Consider the following 20,861-nt stretch of genomic DNA (forward strand, 5'->3'; position numbering starts at 1 on the left):
ACTAAAAATAAATAAATATCATTATTTCAATCAAAAAAACTAAAAAAAATATATAACAAAATTAATATTAGCTGCCAAAATGTGATATAATTATACATGAGATACATATTGTGAACAATTTGCTGTAATATTCTCCTATTGTGATGGCATACATTTGCCCACCAAATATGGGGTTGAAAACACTAAACTCATACGTAACTGCCCAACAACTTTTGTGAAAATGATAAGGAAACTAGAACAAAAATTTGATCAAGTACAATAAAATTGACTTCCAACTCAAATAACATATATATATATTTCAAAAAAAGCAAGCTTCAACAATTAGTCAAATCACTGCAAAAGAAAAACAGCTACATCAAACATTTACCATGAGAGGCCACAGTCCATGAAAGTGAAAAACTTAATTCAACCTGGAAACCCAGAGCCCAGGGCACACTGTTGTCTTCACTTTTGGTGGATCTATGAAAAGAGTAGATATTTCAACAAAGGGAAGCACAAATGAAATATCATTAGCATGGTTCCAAAACAAGACAAACTTTTATGCAAAGACTATGAGAAAAATAAACTGGCAACTAGGTTATCGTATACCTATCTAAAATATTTTATAGAAAGGCAGCTACTTGCTACAAGGGAAATCAAAAGCAGGAAAACTATAGAAAAAATTCGATAGACAAAGCAGAAAAATATTTATTTTCGATATTATCCCAAAAATAAATATAATAAAGCACAAATAAACAAATTCAAGTAAACAGAATAACAAACAAAAGAACAAACCTGTTAATTATTATGTCCGTGTTGTTATCCAAGAACGGTTGAAGTTGTCGTCGTCAAATCTGAAAGCTGAAAGTAGAGATGATTCGTAACTGGAGAACTAATGAAATGCTTGACCTTGCAAGCTAGATAGAGTCGATTGGATTGTGAAGTCGACGGTTTGATGGAGATGTAGATTGATGAGGCTTTGTGAAGCCCAAAGAAGACAAAATTCCATAAGCTCTAGAAGAAGAAGGAGACGGGTGCTTGATTGAAGTTGAAAGAGATTGACAAATTTTTGAGATATTTTTACAGTTGGCTGCCTACTAACTTTGACTAAATTTATTGATAAAAAATTATTAAAAGCAGTTTCATTTCTTCCTCATCAAATAATTTGACAGAATATTTTAACAAAGCCAAAGAAACACCACCGTTTTTGTGCATGATCTCCTTCTCAGACACGCCTCCAGAAGTCCCTAAACTATTTCGGCTCGCGATCTTCTCCGAGCAGCTCAGTTTTAGTCTCGAGCTTGTTTATTTGTCAACGAGCAGCTCGAACTCGTTTATCGGTGATTCGTTTCAAATTCATTCGAACCGAACTGGACTCTAGGTCTTGCAATAATAATAAAAAGCAAATTAAAATTATTAACATTATCCAATTAATGTGTTGACACATGATCAAATGGACAAACTTTTAAAAATGTAAGAATTAACACCATATATAACCATGTATACATGATGCATGCCCATATATAGTGTAAGATCAACGCATGCACGAGGATTAATGAAACCATGCATGTCCCCTTTCACGACTTTGTAATTTTGGCCTCCTTCATATAGATTATGTATGCCTATGCTTCTAATTCGCACACCCGTACATGCCCATTTTTAGGCCATTCATGATGGAAGAGTTTCCAGTGTATGCACCTCACGCAAATTAAAGCAAGAGTCAACATAAGCAAAAGTCAAAGATTCATGCACACCCATGCATGAGCAAATATGAAGATTTATGAGCAAATCTTCTCATGCATCATTGTCGTGCAAGGTCAAATTCAAAGTTAAGCTTTTCCAAGCCAAAATTCAATGCACATCTGTGCACTCAATATATGCATGTATGTGCATCCTTATATAAGGAGTCACGAGGAGATCACTTCGTGCATGAAAAAGTCGTACATTGCGATAAAAGTCAAAACCAAGTTAATGCACGACCATTCAAAAGTCATATATGCCTATACATAGGCAAAAATCCAATTGTTCAAGACATCATTCACAATCATCATACATAACTTTGGAATTCTAGAAGGCTTAAGCATGTAAAGCAATATAAGACTCTGCATAGGAAATGCACGCTCGTGCAAACATTTGGTGTTAGAAGGAATTTGATTGTTAGAAGGGTTGATTGAAGTTGACTTTGTCTGAAAAACGAATTTTCTAATTAGGCTCACCTGTGCATGTGGAACGCATGCTCGTGCATCATCGTATTTCATGATAAATCCATTCCTTTCAAATATCAACGGATACAAATCTCAACCTAATGACTCTTTCAACATTTCCAACATAATTTGCCTATGAATTGGAGTCAATTCAAGTTGGAAAATGTTAGAGACTATATTGAATAATTCTATATCATATTATTGAGAAGAGTTCTTGTGCTTAATTTTTGAATTCAACCTTTGAGAGGCAGTTTCACATTCAAATCATTATGGGTGAAATCTTGAATTAAAGGCGAAATCTCAAATAAATTAGTGTAAAAACTTTATTGATTTTAGTAGAACTTCAAGTGAGTTGCTTGAAAAAGTAGATGTAAGAAGTTTAAAAGAAAAACCTTTGAACCACTATAAAGTTTAGAAACACTGAGTATTTTCTATCCTTTAACTCTTTATTTTTGCTTTTATAACTATTTGTGTTGAATTAATAAATTGTACTTAAAATGTTAGAAAACCCTACATTCTTTGCTCTAGGGTCACATTAGCTATTAAAGTGCTTTTAATCAGTGTCTATGCTTTAGTTGTAGCCTTTCTTGGCCAAATCACATAGTTTATGCAAGAGTTTATTTTCTAGTTGAAACTCTTGCATATTCATTATTTTGTATAAAATTCAAATTCAATATCACTTTATAAATTTGAGTGAATTCGGTTTAAGTCAAATAATTATAGTTAATCATTGATGTCAAAATTCTCTAACTAATTTATTTCCTTATAAAATCTACAATTGTTTCATGAAGAAGAAATAAAATACATTCATGGTAGATTTTATATTTGAATTTAGTTGAAGTAAACACCAACTTAAACTAAACCTCTAGATTTAACAAATAATAAACTTTCCTAAGAATTCAAAATTTAATTTGATATCTCCTCCTCATTACCAAATTATAATTTAAAATTCTTATAATATGAACATTAGGTGACAATATTAATTTCAAAAACATCATTTATGGAAAGGCAATGGATCATTCAAACCAACAATTCAAACATGAGGGAGAGTAGGTTTTAGTATGCATTTAATATTGGCAAAATAATTATTTCTCACCCAATGTTTAATGGAATGACAGTTCAGTACATCTTTTCAGTTCTAAAAAGTGAATTTTCCACCCATTTGTTGAAATCAACTGTTGATTTTAACAATCAACATATTATTATAACATTTTATCCATATATTATAATAAAAATATAATTAAGTGTTTTTTATCTTAGAAGTTTAAAAATATTATAATAATACCTCTTTTGGATTGAACTGTGAATCATATTGTAGGGGTGTAAATATCATTTTTAAAAATTTATTAAGGACAATTGAATATTTTCCCCTATCTTGTTTAAGAAATTATGAAATTCATTTAATATGTTTTGAAGATATATTATAACCCAACAATTTGAAATATAATATTTATATTTCTAATTTGTTATATTCTGTTCAATTTTTTAAAATTATAACTGTAATTTTTAAAATATTAAAGGGCATATTGAGATTTTTTAAAAATTCAAAAACACCCCAAACCTTTTTGAATTTCAAAAAACCCACTTAAAAATTTTATTATCACCCCTAAAATTTTCAAAAAATATGTTTACCCCTAAATATATAATTATACATTATCGTTACCTTTATCATAGTTGTAGAAAAAATTTTTATTATTTTTAATTAAAATTAATATAAATTAAGATCCCAATCTAATAAAATTTTGAGAGTAAAATGTTATTTATTGAGGAGTTTTTTGTCTTTTCAGTAATTTTATTAAAAAAAACAGATTTTAGCTGTTATTTTAGAAAACCTTGGGTGGAAAATACCGATTTAGCCTTTAATATTTACGAAGAAAGAATTAGTATGGTTAAGTCAAACAAATTAAGTTTTAGGAAGTTGATCATGGGTGGGGAAAACCAAAGAAACCAAGGAGCACACACATACACATGATGTTCCATTCCATCCCATCGGGCCGTCGCCATCGTTGCAATGGCATCTCAGACACTTAGAAACTGTCAGTCGCAACTCATTTTCAATTCAATTCCTTTTCACCATTTTTGATTTATTCCTTTCTTTCTTCTTCACATTATCCAAAATTTTCTTCACCAAGTGAACGTCTCAGCCTCAGAAACTATGTCCTCCACTATCAACACTTCAGACGGCCATAACCATGTTCAAGATCAAGAATCTATTACCATCCCTTTACTTCGTGGCCAAAGATCTCCCACCAATTCCTTCTCTCAAGTCGCCATCGTCGGCTCTTATGTCTGCCCCATAGAAAGCCTTGATTATGAGTAAAGTTTCAGTCTTTACGCCGCTTTGATTAACTTTAATCAGTTTTTTTTCCTTTTAACATGTGAGTTCTTTTTCGTAGGATTGCTGAGAATGATTTTTTCAAGCAAGACTGGAGAACTCGTGGGAAAGTCCAGATTTTTCAGTATACATTTATGAAGTGGTGTCTGTGTTTTTTGATTGGGTTAATTGTTGGGCTTATTGGGTTCTTCAATAATATTGCTGTTGAGAATATTGCAGGGATCAAGTTTGTTGTTACTTCTAATATGATGTTAGCCTCCAAGTAAGAGCTTTAAAGGACTCGGGTTTTTTTCTTTTGAGTTATTCTTTTTTGTGGGATTTATTTGTTTATTTTTATTACAGGTACGGATTAGCATTTCTAGTGTTTTCTGTATCTAATTTAGTACTCACCCTCTTGGCGGCTATCATCACTGCCTTTATTGCCCCGGTGGCCACAGGTTCCGGTATCCCCGAAGTCAAGGCTTACCTGAATGGAGTGGATGCGCCGGGTATACTTTCCTTTCGAACTATGATTGTTAAAGTAAGTTGTTTTATGATGTTTCTTACCTAAAAGAAGGTTATTGAATAGGACTGAGTTGTTCTGAGTGTTAAGAGGCATGCCTAAGACTAACATTGGGAATAATTCATAATTATTGGGTTAATGCTTGTTTTCCATGTTAGCTGCAGCTTGTTTAAACTGTTATAAGTATGATCACAATGTTGATGATTTTGTTTTCGCAATGTTACATTTTTTAATTGGAAAGTGGGCTTGTAGGTTTCGAACTGTAAGATTATTAATTAATTTTACCATCTAAGTCAAACTGTGTATTATAGCCTGTGATCTAAAGATGTTTCTATACTGTTTTGTTGTAATTTTAGGATGATTTTATTTCCAAGTCGACTATATTCAGAATAGTATGATTGATAAATGATTTATGTTCTCTCTGAGTAGAAGAGGATGTTTTACCTGGGGATGGCAACCGAGGTGGGGAGGGGATCTCAATCCCCGTCTCTGGCCCGTCCTCCTTATGAGGATAAAAATAATTCTTTATCTTCTCTCCATAAAGAAAAATCCCCTCCCTATCTCTGTCCCCATCCCCATCCTCACCCTCGCCTCCACGGAAAAAAATCTCCTTTTCGTACTTTTTAAATACAACATAAATATATTAAATAATAAAATTAACTAAAATTAAGACGAACTTACTATTTTAAATATTACAAATATTATATATTAATAATTTTAATAAATACAACAAAAATATAAATAAAATTGAAAAACATAAATAACCTAAAATTATAAAAATGTGTTAGTATTTTAAATAAAAATATTAATATAACGGTGTCGGGACAAGGACAAGGAAGAGGACGTGGACGTGGATGGGGACGGGGACGGGGACGGGGACGGGGACGGGGTTGGGAAGGAATGAGGACAGAGACATGTATCCCTATCCCCAACCCATCTCCGATCGGCAAGATATTTTTCATCCCCGTTTCAGTCCCTATTCTCGTCCTCTTTCCCGTTTTTATAGGGGAATCTCCTCCCTATCAGACTTAAAGAGGGTTAAGGACCCTAAATTTATGGTGAAATTGTCATCTTTAGTTTTACCTATGTACCTTTTCAAATCTTGGAATATATCTTGGATAAATCTACTGTTATTTTCTCCTCTTATTAGTTATAATCCTACCTTTGAAATAAATGCTATATAATAAGGTTCCTATTGGTTTTTTCACTGAGGTAATGCTATTGAGGGGAATTCAATCCCCATCTCTGACCTGTCTCTGTTATGAGGATGAAAATGATTTTTCACCTTCTCCCTATAAAGAAAAATCCTCTCCTTGTATGGGTCCCCGCCTTTGCCCCCGTCTTCGCGGAAAAAAATCTCCTTCTTGTACCTTCTAAACACAATATAAATATATTAAATAACAAAATCAACTAAAATTAAAACCAATTCGCTATTTCAAATATCACAAATATTATATATTAATCATCTTAATATGTACAACAAAAATGTAAATAAATTTGAAAAACATAAATAATCTAAAATTATAAGGATATGTTAGTAGTTTAAATAAATATATTAATATAAAATGATGGGGACAAGGATGGAGACATATATATCCCTATTCCCAACCCATTCCCAATTGCGGGGATATTTTTCATCCCTGTCGCTATCCCTGTCCTCGTCCTTGTCTCCTTTTCTATTTCTATCGGGGAATCCTCTTCCCATCGGTGTCAGAGAGGTTAGGGACCCTAAATTTGGGTCGAAATTGTCATCTTTAGTTTTACCTATGTACTTCTTAAAATCTTGGAATATATCTTGGATAAATCTACTATTATTTTCTCCTCTTATCAGTTATAACCCTACCTCTGAAATAAATGCTACATAATAAGATTCCTACTGGTTTTTTCACTGAGGTAATTCTTCTTATCTGTATAGGGTTTCTCTTTATTAGACAATCTCACCAAAGCCCATCTTTGGATGTGTAATTCTCAGACAAAGAAGAATAAATACCTTAGATATCTTTCATTTATGTTCATTGTATTTTTGTGAAGGTATCATTCATGTTTGCTGACTGTGCAGATTTTTGGAAGCATTTTTGCGGTGTCATCTTCTCTTCTAATTGGAAAGGCAGGCCCCATGGTGCACACTGGTGCATGTGTTGCATCACTTCTGGGGCAGGGTGGGTCAATTAGATATGGCCTGACATGGAAATGGTTACGTTTGTTTAAAAATGACCGGGATAGGCGAGACCTTGTAACGTGTGGATCCGCTGCTGGAATTGCTGCTTCTTTCCGCGCTCCAGTTGGTGGTTTGCTATTTGCTCTTGAAGAAATGGCATCTTGGTATGTAGAACCATCCAGCTGAACTTGCTTCTTATGTGTTTGATGGTCTGTTATCATCTCTATCTACTTTTTCTTTCTTTCCAATGAATCTATTTGCTGGGAATCTAGACATTTTCAATTTTAAAGTATTGCACAAGCGTCATAGATGACAAAGTCAAATTAAAGCAATCCTGCTGCTAGCAATATTACTGTTGGAGCTTAAATCTATTTGTTTAACTTTGCCTACCAGCTTACATAGCAGTTATTTAGCCACATTGACCAAGAGGTTCTGCATCCAAAATCCTTATGACATTAATAAATTATAGAAAATGATGGTTGTATTTGTGGTTGTGGTTATTATAGTTCCACATGCAGGTGCACATTATGGGGTGTGTTAGAGCTTAAATTATACTTTGGACATCTACTTATCAGCTTAAACTTTTGGATCAGATGATTGCTTAATAATTACATCTTTGTAGGTCTTACAACTGCTGTACATCATGAATTCCTTCACTAATCTTGAAGTCAATAGAGGTGGATTCTTTGGAGTTGTGGGATAAGTTCATCAATTTTCTGCTTGAGATGTTACAGATCTACATGTTTAAGCTATTTCTGAAATTTTGGTTTCCAAATGAAGTTACTATTACTAAATTTGAAAAGAATATGAAAGTCTCAGTTTTGGTGCTGCAGACTGATAATGCAAGTTATATGTAATTTATATCTCCTTATGTCAAACATAACATCAAAAAATATTAATTTGCAGGTGGAGAAGTGCCCTTCTGTTGAGAGCTTTCTTCACAACTGCTGTTGTTGCTATTCTGCTCAGGGCTCTTATTGATGTTTGTTTAAGTGGAAAGTGTGGGCTTTTCGGTAAAGGGGGGCTGATAATGTATGATGCATATTCAGCAAACATTTCGTATCACCTTGTGGATCTTCCACCTGTGCTTGTTCTTGGAGTTCTAGGGGGCATATTGGGGAGTTTCTACAATTTTCTTCTGGAGAAAGTTCTCCGGGTTTACAATCTTATTAATGAGTAAGCTTCTACTTTTGCACTAAAATTGTGTTTCCAGAATCTGGTTAAATGTGATTTGCCAAGCTATTCCTTATACTTTCCCTTTTCCAGGAAAGGGGTTGCTTATAAAGTCTTTCTTGCACTGTCAATCTCAATCTTCACATCCTGTCTTCTCTTTGGATTACCGTGGTTTGCAAAATGCCTTCCTTGCCCATCTGATGTAATAGAACAATGTCCAACTATAGGAAGGTCTGGGAACTACAAGAAATTCCAATGCCCTCCTGGTCACTACAATGATCTTGCTAGCCTCATTTTTAATACAAATGATGATGCTATCAGAAACCTTTTTAGTGCTGGCACTGATTCGGAGTTTCAGTATTCGACAATAATTATTTTTTTTATCACCTGCTTTTTTTTAAGTATTCTTAGCTATGGGATTGTTGCTCCTGCTGGTCTCTTTGTACCTGTCATCGTTACTGGGGCATCTTATGGGCGTTTTGTTGGAATGTTAGTTGGTACTGACACAAGACTTAATCATGGCCTCTATGCTGTGCTAGGTGCTGCGTCATTACTTGGCGGATCTATGAGGATGACAGTTTCTTTGTGTGTTATTGTCCTCGAACTGACTGATAATCTACTATTGCTACCCTTGATAATGTTGGTTCTGCTAGTTTCAAAGACTGTAGCAGATGCTTTTAATGGCAACATATATGACCTTATCATGAAGGCAAAAGGCTTTCCTTATCTAGAAACTCACGTTGAGCCCTATATGAGGCAGCTCACAGTTGCCGATGTTGTTATGGGCCCGCTTCAGTTTTTTCATGGTATTGAGAAGGTTGGTAACGTGGTTCATGTTCTCAAAACTACTAGGCATAACGGGTTTCCTGTGATTGATGAACATCCGGCATCTGAAAAAACAGTTCTCTATGGTTTAATCCTTCGGGCTCATCTTCTTACATTGCTAAAGAAGAAAGCTTTTTTGTCTACTCCAGAGCCAGTTGGCATAGAAGCTTTTACACAGTTCTCAGCAGTGGATTTTGCAAAGAGGGGCTCAGGCAATGTTGACAACATAGAAGACATCCACTTATCATTGGAAGAGATGGAAATGTTCTTAGATTTGCATCCTTTTACGAACGCATCACCTTATACTGTTGTGGAGACAATGTCACTAGCAAAGGCTCTTGTTCTTTTTCGAGCGGTTGCTTTGAGGCACCTGCTGGTGATACCTAGGACCTCTGGTGTAAGTCATTTTTCCATTTCTGCTTCCTTTGAGTTACTCAGTACTGAATTATAAGATATCATTTCCTAAGAGGTCCTTAATTTTTTTCCCTAGTTTTCTGTTGTTATGGAGTTGTCTATATTTGCCTCAATAACTGAAAGGTCACCAACATGAAATAAGGTTTTGAACTTCCATTTTTAATCTTTTGAACTTGTTTTTCCAATATTATCTGAATTTACATGTTCAGATGAAATATTTTATGATGCCAAATGATTCAATTTGTCTTCGTGTTCCCATGATTCTCCGGTTTTATAGTCTTATTTATTGTTAATAGTTTTCATCAATAACATGGTTTTTATGGTATGTTCTTTTATAAGAAACAATAGTCAACTGGCTATGTTTTTACTTGATGCATCATTTTTAATGCAGAGATCGCCTGTGGTGGGTATATTGACAAGGCACGATTTCATGCCGGAACATATATTGGGTTTGCATCCTTTGCTTGGAAGGAGTAGGTGGAAAAGGTTAAGAATTCGCATCCCCCAAATACTCAACATCTTTTAGAAAATCTCAGCGAAGCGTGGGAGCACACCTTTCAAAGGAAGACCATAAATAGTCTTATTCAGCAGCATTCAATTATATCCTATCCAGAGCTGAAGATAAGCAAATGGGTGCATGTCGGCATGGCTTTAGAGGGTGTCTGAGTTGGTGATTCTCTGATGAGATAAGCGACTGTGCACTTTTTTACTGCTAGTGTACAAATTTCTTATTGCCTCACCTAAGAATTTTTCGTTGAAATGGTTTGTTAAAGGACTTTTAGAATTGAGATGATGAGGTGTTGTATGGTAGCCTGCTTTCAAATGAATCATGGGAAGTATAGTTGTTAAAAACTCACTTTAAACGCGCTTAAGTGACATGTTCCTCAAGGCAATAGACCCACCGCCTCTAGATATGCAACGGGAAAGTCTTAAAAGTACAACTTAAACGTGTTTTTATTGTGCCTTAGAAGAAGCAAAAAGTCCTAGACCTTTTTAAACCAAAATTTCTTCTTTTTTTTAATCTAATCTTTAGTCGATGTCTACAAATAAAGAAGTTTTAAAATACAAATTCTTTGACGGAGAATAATGTTTTGATGAAGAAATAAATGAAATCAAAAATAAAAATTTTAATGATGAAAATAAAAATTTGGATTTCAATTAAAATATATATTTAATAAAAGTTTATGTATATTAAAGAGTTTTTATATTCTTTTATGTTTTATTATAAACATTAATTGGTGTTTTTGAAAATTTAGTATTTGAAGGATTAGTCTCTATTAATTTTTATTTTTGTCGTTTATGGTCTAAAAAGACAATTTCATCTCATTTTTCTTACAGAGATGACCATCTTTTATCGTTTTTAAACGTTTTTGCTCTTTAACAACTTCGATGTGAAGTTGGAATTTTTATTTTTTTTAATACGGTAAGGCATTCCCAAACATACAAAAAGATCATCTTGTTAGAATATCTGTTCCACTAGGATCTCACTTATTATTATTATTTAAATAAATTCAACAAAGCTAATCTTGGAAAAATAATGTTATTGAAACTTCAATTATAAAACTGTGGTTTTATTTCTTGATGAGTTTTTTTTAAGGGCATAAGATGCGGTAATAGGTAGTATTGAACCATTTTCAATGTGGTCTATTGCGTTCACAAGTTCTATTGTATCGCGACCCTCCAAATGACGAATTTTGTGAATCTCATCTGCGTAAGTCATTAATAAGTTGATTGGTTATATTATATATTTGTTTATTTTTAAAAAATATAAATTATTTTTTTATTTATTTTTTCGCAGGTTAGAGTCTAACGCCTCTGATGCTGTTCGCGTAGCCCGTGGACCTGGTGTTGTGGGCTGTGCTAAATGGTCTGACTCCTAACTCTAATTTTCTAGTCTCGCTATGCAGTGGGTTTCAGTGGACAGTCGAATGGATTGGCTTGAAATCCAGTGTATATATTGGTCTATAAATATATAGATTGAAACTTCTATTACATAAAATTAATTTACTTTATATAATAAAAATTGTGATCTTCATACTTATAGACCTAGTATATTTCCGACATAGTATCAAAACACAAGTCAAACGATGTACCTAATACCCTAAAGTGTTTCTAGATACAAGTGACAATACACCCGTCCAAACGACAACCCTAGTAACTTACAATGGTTGTACTTAAAAAAAGATATTGGAGATTAAAAGAAAACAATCTCACATCTTATAAAAATAAGTAAAGTGAATGATATATCAGTATGATGAATTGAACTTTAACACAAACTAATTAATTTTGTGTAATATAAATTTTGATCTTCATAGTTATAAGTCTAATATATTCCGACGCCTATAATGCTTTTGTTTCTCTAAAATACCATCATCAGTAACTGTAGAAAATTTGACATTAAAATACCAAAAAAAAATTATTTTCTTGCATCATAAACACAAAGGATCACAGCACAACATTAGATCCTGAAATGTTGCAAGAACAATTGCTCTATGAAACAAATATCGTTCTTATAATATGAAACATCAATAATCAATTTGTCAAAAATGTCACTTTGAAGGGCTACATTTCATAAGATAATCATTCTCATAAACAAGAAATGAGATGAACCCAGACAAAAGCCAAAACCAGGAAACCTTACAAGTAGATAATTATCTGCAATCATTTGAAGAACACCAAATATGTTGACACATTTCTATGAATGAAAAAGGTTAGGAAAAAAGTGGAAAAGCTTTGCTAGAGGCCAATTTCAATTCTCCAAGATAAGCTACTGACAAACTCTTTAAATTAAATAGACAAAACACCAGTCTCAAGTTTGATATGTTACCCTTTCTTTGCACTCTTTAGATAGTCTGCTCTTATTGCCCACAATCGCTCTCCCGCCAATTTCATGTCTGGTCGATCGTTTCGTATCGGTGCTGCACACTGAATTGCCAAACCAAACATTTTCTGGAGAATCTCTTCATCTACTACTTCATTCATCAAAGGATCCACCATGTCAAATACGGTTCCTTCATTGAACTTCTTGAAGGCCTGCAAAATCAAAACCACACATTCTGAAAGCTCTAATACCAGAATTTTTTTTAATTCAAAATTAGTATTTGGAATCATTCTAAAGGTACTGAACCTCAGACGAGAATACTGAATAACAATTTAACTTAAAGCTTCGTACCCCTCCATTGATAGTAGCAGGCATCTCCATTTGTAAGAATTCCCCTAATTGGACGTGTGGTGAATTCGAGTTACAATAGAGTCAAGTTCCTAACTTTATTGACTTCTCTAAACATAGGTGCAATGTACTTGGCCATTCTGAGCCGAATTCTTCAGTCATATTTATAGTTCTCACTCAATTTAAGGTTCTACCTCCTCTCAATTTATCTATTATCGATCATGCCTAAGGACGAGAAGTCCCAAGTATTCATGCAGAACTCCATATTAGTATTGGAAACATTCAGTATCATAAGAACAAACAGTTCTAACATTTTCTATCAACATTCTAAACAATTGGGCTAGAATCAGGTCAGGCCAGCTTTTGAGACAATATATGGTCCACCAAATTGGGTTATGAGCAATCACAACTCTGATAAAATAAAAATGTTGTCAAATGGAACATAATCTTACCCATCTAACAGTCACCCGCTCATCAACTGGCTTCTTCAACTCCACAGGACGACGGCCTGTCAGAATTTCAAGAAGTAAAATTCCAAATGAATATACATCACTCTTGGGGGTGAGCTGATAGGTCTTCATATACTCTGGATCAAGGTAGCCAACTGTCCCTCTCACTTTGGTTGAAATGTGTGTTTGATCAGAATCCATTGGACCGAGTCTGGCAAACCCAAAATCAGCCACTTTTGCTCTCATGCTCTCTGTCAGCAGAATGTTGGATGACTTCACATCTCGGTGTATTACTTGTTTCTCTGTTTCAAGAAAGAATATGAGATTAGGCACTAATTTCATTTAAGTAAATTTCACAGTGGTGTCTACAAATAAGGCTACAAATGTAGAAGTCAAATTATAGAGTAAAGAATCAGGACATGGAAACTTCTGAAATAAAATGTGTGATTATAATTAATATCTTTTCATCTTATCACTCATATTGATATTCAATGGTCAAAGTAGAAACCTGTTTTCTAAGTTGCATTAAAATCCCAAGGTTGTATCCATTAGCACAAAAGCTAAATTCGAGCTAAGCTTGTTCGAGTCCAAAACGAGTTTGAGCCTGAGAATTCAATATTTTTAAGCTCGAAATATAAAGGTGTTCGGCTCATAAAGCTCACGAGCTTGAAAAATTAGATACAAATTAACTAAAATGATATTATTTTGACTAATACGTATCAAAATAATGTTTTAATATCGAACCGAGCTCAACTTCTCTCAAACGAGTTGAACTTCATCACCTTTAAAAAGAGCTCAAGGTTGGCTCGGCTCAAATCCATTTTAACACTGATCAAATAGAAATATGAATACTATCAAGTGAGGAATTGATTCAATTTCTTGGTATAAATTCTAAGTGTTAAAATTTTTGTTTAGGTTTAGCTAACCATCATAGTGGCATCATATATATGTTGTTCTTCAACAAAAATATTCAAATCTCTTATGCATTTAATGTGTGCTTAATTACGCCTACTTTTTACCACAATTTCATTGGAACATTCATTTCTTTCTTCCCATAAAGCAAATTATCCTACATATACGATTTAATGTAAAAAAAAAGAAGATATCTTGAACTCAAATTTAATATTTATATTCTAGCTAACAGAATCCCTGAAAATTTTATAAAGATGAAGCTAACAAGACTATTATAAATCACAAACAAGAAATATTTAAAGAATCTTAGATAATAAAAATTTTACATCTAAGTTGTAAACCTTTGATTTCAGAGAAGCGCATGAGATATTGACCGAAATACAGATACATTCTCAAGAACTAATAATTGTCTAAGATGATAGGAGAGGTAGGGGTATCTCATAATTATATTTTCAACTATAGAACACAAACAAACAGAACAAATAAATAAGGTTAGGATGTTTTCTGATCGCAGCCCTGATAACAACATACTAAATAGCTTCCATCAAACTGATTTGATTTAATCAGGTAATTTGGATGTTTATATGGCAAACACAGGAAAAATAAGAACAAACATACTTAATTGATAATGCAAGAACAATTGGATGAAACCAAAACACCTGGGAAAAGAAATCAAGCTGGATTGAAAGGATGTTGGAACTTTAAAACAAAAAATTAATAAAACAGAACAGGCCAGAATATCATATCCATAACAAAGACTACAGTGGCAAGATGTGATGTGAAATTGTTCACATTAAACTTCTTGAAAAGCATAGTAGTGGTGAAAGAGAGAAAAGTAGGCAGGGACGCAAGGGGTAGAAGTTGTTTCCTTGAAATTTTAATGAAATATATATCAATTTTTGATAATACTGCTTTCAAATAAGTTAAGTGACTTCACAGATTGTCTATAATTTTGTCAACCTACATGGTTAACAGGTTACAGTGCATTATTTTTTTCTTTAGTGTTGTGGCTTACGGCGAATTAACACAAAGGTAAGGGTAGTCTTTGAGTCTTCATTTTAAAAAAAAAAGAAATTTTAAACTACTCATTTGAAGCTATTTAGCTAAAATATACAATTCTTTCAATTACAATTCATTTTCATAAGTTTAGACTTCCTTTTCCCTATTTGAACTCTTTCTCCAGCAAATCTGTCACTAATAAATTCATTTTGTTTCCTATAAAAGAAAATAAATTTAGACTTGGCAGTTCATGTCTTCGAGTCATGCATTTCAGACTTTGGGTCAATAGACCTTTAACTAGAACCCAATTCGAATTAGAATCATATATCTAAACATGACATGAATTATGAATTGACACGATACGATATGACACAACATGACATCACTCAATCAAGTAATCAAAACACACACCACTCCAACCCGTCTAACACAAAATGACACGTTTTAACCCAAAATAACATGTTTTATATGGTTTCTACTTATACATGACTCAAATTGATCCAATCTAACTATTTTGATATAAAACAACACGATTTGAACACAATATGACACTTAGATACAGATTGTGTTTGAATTATAAAAAGTCAACCTAAACAAGACGCAATTCACAGACCCAAATTAGACTTTATGTAAAAAATACTCAACCTGAACCCCTTTTTAACATATTGTGTCAGGTTCATGAATCATGTCGAAAATCACCAACTCTAAGTACATTCCACACATTTCATCTTTTTCTTTTCTACTCTAAGTCTTTTCCAACTGGAAAACCTTACACTAATATTTGAATGGATAATCAATGGGGTCCATAGATAGTGGTAGAACATTTGACTGCGGATCAAGAGGTAAAGGTCACTGGTGTAAACCTGGTTGGGCCCTTGAAAACACTTAAATTTTAAAAAAAGTTTTGTTGAATGAATTTTCTATGATAACACCAGAAACAATCTAACTAACTGGAGCATTTTTCACCTGCATACACATGGAGATATGTTAGACCATGAGCAACATCAATGGCTATCTCAAGCCGCTGATTGAAGTCAAGGATTTTTCCATGCTGACCTGTCAAAAATAATAGCAAAAGATAATTATTGACATCATGACTTGAAAAGAAATCATCACCAATCTAACAGTTGAGTTGCTTACCATCCAAGTGTTCCCTAAGAGTACCATTTGGTACAAACTCTGTTATGATAAGACGCTCATTTTCTTTGTCAAGAAAACCAAGTAATTTCACCAGATTCCGGTGATCAATTTTGGCTAGCAGTCCACCTTCACTACTGAATTCAGTTCGCAACTTGTCAAAATGTTCCTGCACATTTTTTCCCATTAACCAAGAGAAATATTGTAAGAATATAAGTATATTCATCCAATAGATCTGTTTATGCAAAAAGTAATAAGTAATACTATATTAAGCAAACTTAAAAAAAAAAAAAAAAACATGCAACATGGAAAATTCTGAAATAAAATATCTACATAGAAGTGGTTATGTCATTAGATCAGTGTTAGGACCTAGGGGGACACTTGTCCTAATTTTAGACGGTAGAGTTTATTATGTAAAGGAAGTTAGGTCTGTCAAAAGGGGAAGAAAGAAAAAAAGTAGGGTTTGGGCAGCCTTATGGTTGATTGGGGAGATTTTCGGCACCTCAAATGGCCGAAATCGGGAGGCTTTGGCTTCTCAATTGTCAATTTATCGTTTTAAAACCCCCTTTATCAATAAAATCATCTCTGTTTTCTGATATGTTTGTGTTTTTGGTTGTTTTGCTTGAATAATTGGCTGGGTTCCTAACAATCAGCAGCCCTTCATAACATTTCATTAATTTGGAGACATTGTGTGAACACTTGTCATTCATGTCACTTGTCATTAACCTTGCTGTTGGCACCTCTAATAGAAGGCTAAAAGTGAATTTCTGCAAGCAATACAGTAACATGAAGACAGAGCTCCAGTAATTATCGGAACATGAAGATCTAGTAATTACTTAACTTAGTATCTATATCTGCATTCATTAAGTCCTTACGTTTAACTAGATCTTTGTTATTATCCTTTAGGGGGCGTTTGGTTTGGGGAACATTTTATTAATAAAATTAGATGATTACCTTGAAGATAGATTATTTTGAAGATTACTGAATATAAATTATTACTATATTTGATAAAATTTGATAAACTGGGTAGGTATAAATGATTATTGTGTTTGGTTAGAGGTAATAAAATAATACTAGTATATTATTTTACTTAAATATCCTTGGGTATAATTACTCTAAAATATTTTTTTATGTTATTTGTTATATTAATTGAAAATGAGATTATTTTTACCTTAAAAAATTAATAAATAAAGATATAATTATAATAAAATGAAAATTACCTAGGTAATTTTTTAATACTTAAGGTGAAGGTGATAATCAAATTACCCCTTATATTATCTATCATATCACTATTGATAATAAAACATTACTAGAATATTTTATTACTTATAAACTAAATAAAGTAATGTAAGTAATAAAAAATAGATTACCAAAGTAATCTTTAATGCCCTCTAACCAAACGCACCATTAGTGTTGCTTGGAATGACAAGACATCCATGCCGATCATGGAAATGTACTTTGTTACTTTAATGTAGAATTCTATTTTGAGGGCGTCAACCTACATTGATGATGCTAGGATGTCTAGAGGGTAGTTTTTCTAATTAGAACCCATTGTTTTAGAGCATTTACTTGTAGTTTCATTAGCAAAAATTGATGGCTCTCTTCAATAGTAGAAAATTAATGAAGATTAAGAGTACCCATGCATCTATAGGAGATGCAAAATAGATCCTAGGACTCAGGTATCCTTTAATTGGTTATTTTGGGATAATATTCATACAACATTTTAATTAAAGGATTTTTATATTAGATATACTATTTAATGTAATTTCCTTCTTCCTTTAACAATCAAAGACCCTAATCCATAGTCTTTTTCCTCTCCTCTTCCTTCGCATTGTTCTCATTTGTTCTTTCTATGTACTCCTTCTCTTTCTCTACTTCTGTTTCAGTTTTCAATCATCAATCTTCTAACATTATCGAATATGAACATTTAAATATTTTTTAATTAAATTGAAAAACTAAAATCTATTTCAATAGTCATATCAGGGAACTGCATTACCTTCTTTGCTCGTTTTATGGCAACCACCTGGCCATCTTCTAGCTTGGCTTTGAAGACGGTTCCAAAACCACCTTCACCAATTTGTAGAGATGGTGAGAAATTGCATGTAGCTTTGATAACCTGACTCATATTGAGATGTATTGATCCAATTCTACTGAGTTTTGGAGACATGGTGAATCTGGAAGGACTTGGGGGTACCCTAAGTGGGCTTGGAGGAATCTTTTCAGGAGCTGAAATCATTTCAGAGGACACAAAATCTTCTGCAAGAACAAAATTATGCATGTCACAACAAAATCAAGAAAACACCATCCAATTTTTTAAGATTTTGATAAAATGTTAGCCAAGATATGAAAACGAGAAGAAAACAAATAATCAGAAACATAAAGTAGAAAACAAAGTGTGCAAGTCTCAGAAAACTGAACTTGTGAGAAAAGATAAAACTGATTCAGTCATAAAAGCTGCATATATTTACTAAAGCTCATTCATAGCAATAACAGGTAAGATTTTTTCTATTGTTATTGTTACAAGACTTCAATAAGAAACTCACCTGAATTCAGGTCCTTGGAGAGAACGGTATGTGCAGTGGCTTTATTTCTTCTAAAGAGGCAGGGACAGATCACAGCAAAACAGACTAAAAAAATTCCAGCTACCGCTATACCAACTTTTTGGGGGGTTGAAACAGATTTGGGCTTACTCTTGCGTTCTGCTGGAAGACTGGGTTGTTCACCATGCTTCATGGGTTCTCTCTTGTCCTTTTGCAAAATTTTTCTTCTAGACTTGTAAGGCAACTCAGCTGTGAAAAAGATAACACATTGATGATAGTTCCAAGAATTTTACCTTAAGTTTTGACTAATATTCATTGATCTAAACAGTATCAAATAACAATACTAATTAAACCTGTAAAAGTAAAGACGAACTAAAATTTCATATTAGCACGTACCTGCAGAAAGGTCCAGCCCACAGTAATCACTTCCAAAGAATCCTTCGAAGACACAATGACTTGCATAGTGAAACTGGAGAGCCTTACAAAACGAAGTTTTGTCCACTAGATTTCCATTTATATAAAATAATTCAACATCATTAAAATTTGAATATGCTATGAGACCAGCGCCGCAATCCTTTGACCGTGTAGCAAATCCAGAGGAAAAGATTTCTAGCAACTGCATAAACAGCAACAGACTAAACAAAGCACCCGCCATTCTCAACAAAATAATCTGCCCCATCTCCATCTTTTTAATTCAACAGATAATCTAAGCATCTCTATATGGTGCGATTAACGCCTAAGGGAATTTAGAATCCAAAACAGAACTGCAATTCCAGAAGCTTATGAACCTCGATCAGTATTGAATAAAACAAGCCACCAAAAAGACAACAGCAGTAAATCCCGTTCCCAAACTTCAAAGACCACTGATTTCTGAGTTCAAGAGCCCAAATACAATTACAGAAAGGCAAGTTCCGTGTCTCACAATTACGATAAAATCCTAATCATTCAAGGCACAGTTACCAAATTGATTCAATAAATGAAAATCGGATTGACTTCCAAAATAATTCAGTCAAATCTCCAGCAATCACCTACAAAATTCCACGAGGCTTGAAACCAAGTTCTCCAAACTGCAATACAAGTAAAACAAAAACCCACTTGAAACAGAAGCTACAAATTCAAACTCAAAACCTCAAAAATGAAGAAAATTCTCCCAACCCAGTTGACAAATTGAAGAATTAGAACAAAACAAAGTCCAAAAAAACAGCTTCAAACTTCACAATTCAAACAAAAAAAAAATGAAAGAATTCAACTGAAAACACGCTTTACAGCGAAAGATACAGTAAAAACCAAAGCAGAACACAGCTAAAGCATAATAAAGAACAAACCTGGAAGCTAGACAAGGAAAGAGAGACAAAAAAATAGTAAAGAAATGCCGAGAGTAATTCAGGAATCAAAATAGGAGTAAGAAAGGGGATATTTTGATGAAGCAAAGCTAGCAGTGGGGGTTTGATGATGTAAACAGATGAGATGGCCGAATAAGCGTGTTAGAATATATATTTCATACACTGCGTTGACTGGTGCGAACGAATTTTCGTCGTCTCCTCCGTTGTTCTTCGTAGGCATTTTCGTCATTTGGTACGTCTTTTACACGTACGTACATCTTTGTCAAAATTTTCTATCGTAAACTGCTTAATCAGAGAATTAATTTAATACTTAATTGACATTATTTCAAACCTTATGAACAAAATTATTGCATACTCTGCTTAATTTGAAGACAATTTCATTTCAAAAATTAGAAAAATTTCAAACATTTTTTTTAATGTTTTGACTGTGACTCTTTAGGACAAACTTCTTGCTAAATTCCACGGACCTTTCTAACCACTGAACATCGTCAAAATGGTCAAAATTTTCTTATCAATTGTCTGGTTTATTCTATGATGTGGCACTGAATGACTAGGTGTGATCCAATGATGCAATTTGCAATACGTTGGCTATTTGTGAGCCGTTCATCTAACTCTGCATCAGATCAAGTGGATATGATGTTCTAGTTAGTGAAAGGTGAACGGCTGATGATCAGCTGGACAGGAAAGTTGAAGTAAATGAGAAGGCGTAGGTTATGATTGAA

At 33.4% G+C, this 20,861-nt stretch overlaps 2 protein-coding genes and 1 long non-coding RNA gene across 5 annotated transcripts; 1 reads left to right on the plus strand and 2 right to left on the minus strand.

The window, feature by feature from the left end:
- Positions 1 to 51: 51 nt before the first annotated feature.
- On the minus strand, positions 52 to 1,109 carry LOC123195260. The gene is made up of 2 exons (XR_006497412.1): positions 775 to 1,109; positions 52 to 459 (listed from the first exon to the last, which is right to left on the minus strand). It is a non-coding gene; the product is annotated as an uncharacterized LOC123195260 (long non-coding RNA).
- A 2,995-nt stretch (positions 1,110 to 4,104) lies between these two features.
- Positions 4,105 to 10,446, plus strand: LOC123195052 (putative chloride channel-like protein CLC-g). Its single transcript, XM_044608627.1, has 7 exons — positions 4,105 to 4,499; positions 4,580 to 4,780; positions 4,861 to 5,038; positions 7,080 to 7,342; positions 8,085 to 8,354; positions 8,445 to 9,573; positions 9,982 to 10,446. Exons 1-7 carry the CDS (start codon positions 4,339 to 4,341, stop codon positions 10,114 to 10,116), a joined length of 2,337 nt encoding a protein of 778 aa, XP_044464562.1. The 5' UTR covers positions 4,105 to 4,338; the 3' UTR covers positions 10,117 to 10,446.
- Positions 10,447 to 12,083: 1,637 nt separating this feature from the next.
- LOC123194849 (calmodulin-binding receptor-like cytoplasmic kinase 3) lies at positions 12,084 to 20,319 on the minus strand. 3 transcript variants are annotated; one of them, XM_044608306.1, is made up of 8 exons: positions 20,301 to 20,319; positions 19,193 to 19,863; positions 18,800 to 19,045; positions 18,253 to 18,512; positions 16,260 to 16,425; positions 16,086 to 16,175; positions 13,212 to 13,510; positions 12,084 to 12,623 (listed from the first exon to the last, which is right to left on the minus strand). In XM_044608306.1, exons 2-8 carry the CDS (start codon positions 19,479 to 19,481, stop codon positions 12,414 to 12,416), a joined length of 1,560 nt encoding a protein of 519 aa, XP_044464241.1. In that variant the 5' UTR covers positions 19,482 to 19,863; positions 20,301 to 20,319; the 3' UTR covers positions 12,084 to 12,413. The 3 variants fall into 3 exon arrangements, with proteins under 3 accessions (XP_044464241.1, XP_044464240.1, XP_044464242.1); XM_044608305.1 differs by lacking the exon at positions 20,301 to 20,319 and adding an exon at positions 20,122 to 20,274; XM_044608307.1 differs by lacking the exons at positions 16,086 to 16,175; positions 20,301 to 20,319 and adding an exon at positions 20,122 to 20,274.
- Between the last annotated feature and the right edge of the window lie 542 nt (positions 20,320 to 20,861).

Source organism: Mangifera indica, chromosome 13 (genome assembly GCF_011075055.1).
Source record: "Mangifera indica cultivar Alphonso chromosome 13, CATAS_Mindica_2.1, whole genome shotgun sequence".
NCBI lineage: Eukaryota > Viridiplantae > Streptophyta > Magnoliopsida > Sapindales > Anacardiaceae > Mangifera > Mangifera indica.

What these genes read in the sequence shown, in the direction of transcription:
- LOC123195052 (XM_044608627.1), top strand. Translation starts at nt 4,339, where the DNA reads ATGTCCTCCACTATCAACACTTCAGACGGCCATAACCATGTTCAAGAT. An exon ending in TTCGAACTATGATTGTTAAA is followed by an intron (nt 5,039 to 7,079) that starts GTAAGTTGTTTT and finishes CTGACTGTGCAG; the next exon opens with ATTTTTGGAAGCATTTTTGC. An exon ending in CTTGAAGAAATGGCATCTTG is followed by an intron (nt 7,343 to 8,084) that starts GTATGTAGAACC and finishes ATTAATTTGCAG; the next exon opens with GTGGAGAAGTGCCCTTCTGT.
- LOC123194849 (XM_044608306.1), bottom strand. Translation starts at nt 19,481, where the DNA reads ATGGAGATGGGGCAGATTATTTTGTTGAGAATGGCGGGTGCTTTGTTT. An exon ending in TGGGCTGGACCTTTCTGCAG is followed by an intron (nt 19,046 to 19,192) that starts GTACGTGCTAAT and finishes TCTTTTTCACAG; the next exon opens with CTGAGTTGCCTTACAAGTCT. An exon ending in AGCGGGTGACTGTTAGATGG is followed by an intron (nt 12,624 to 13,211) that starts GTAAGATTATGT and finishes TTGATTTTGCAG; the next exon opens with GCCTTCAAGAAGTTCAATGA.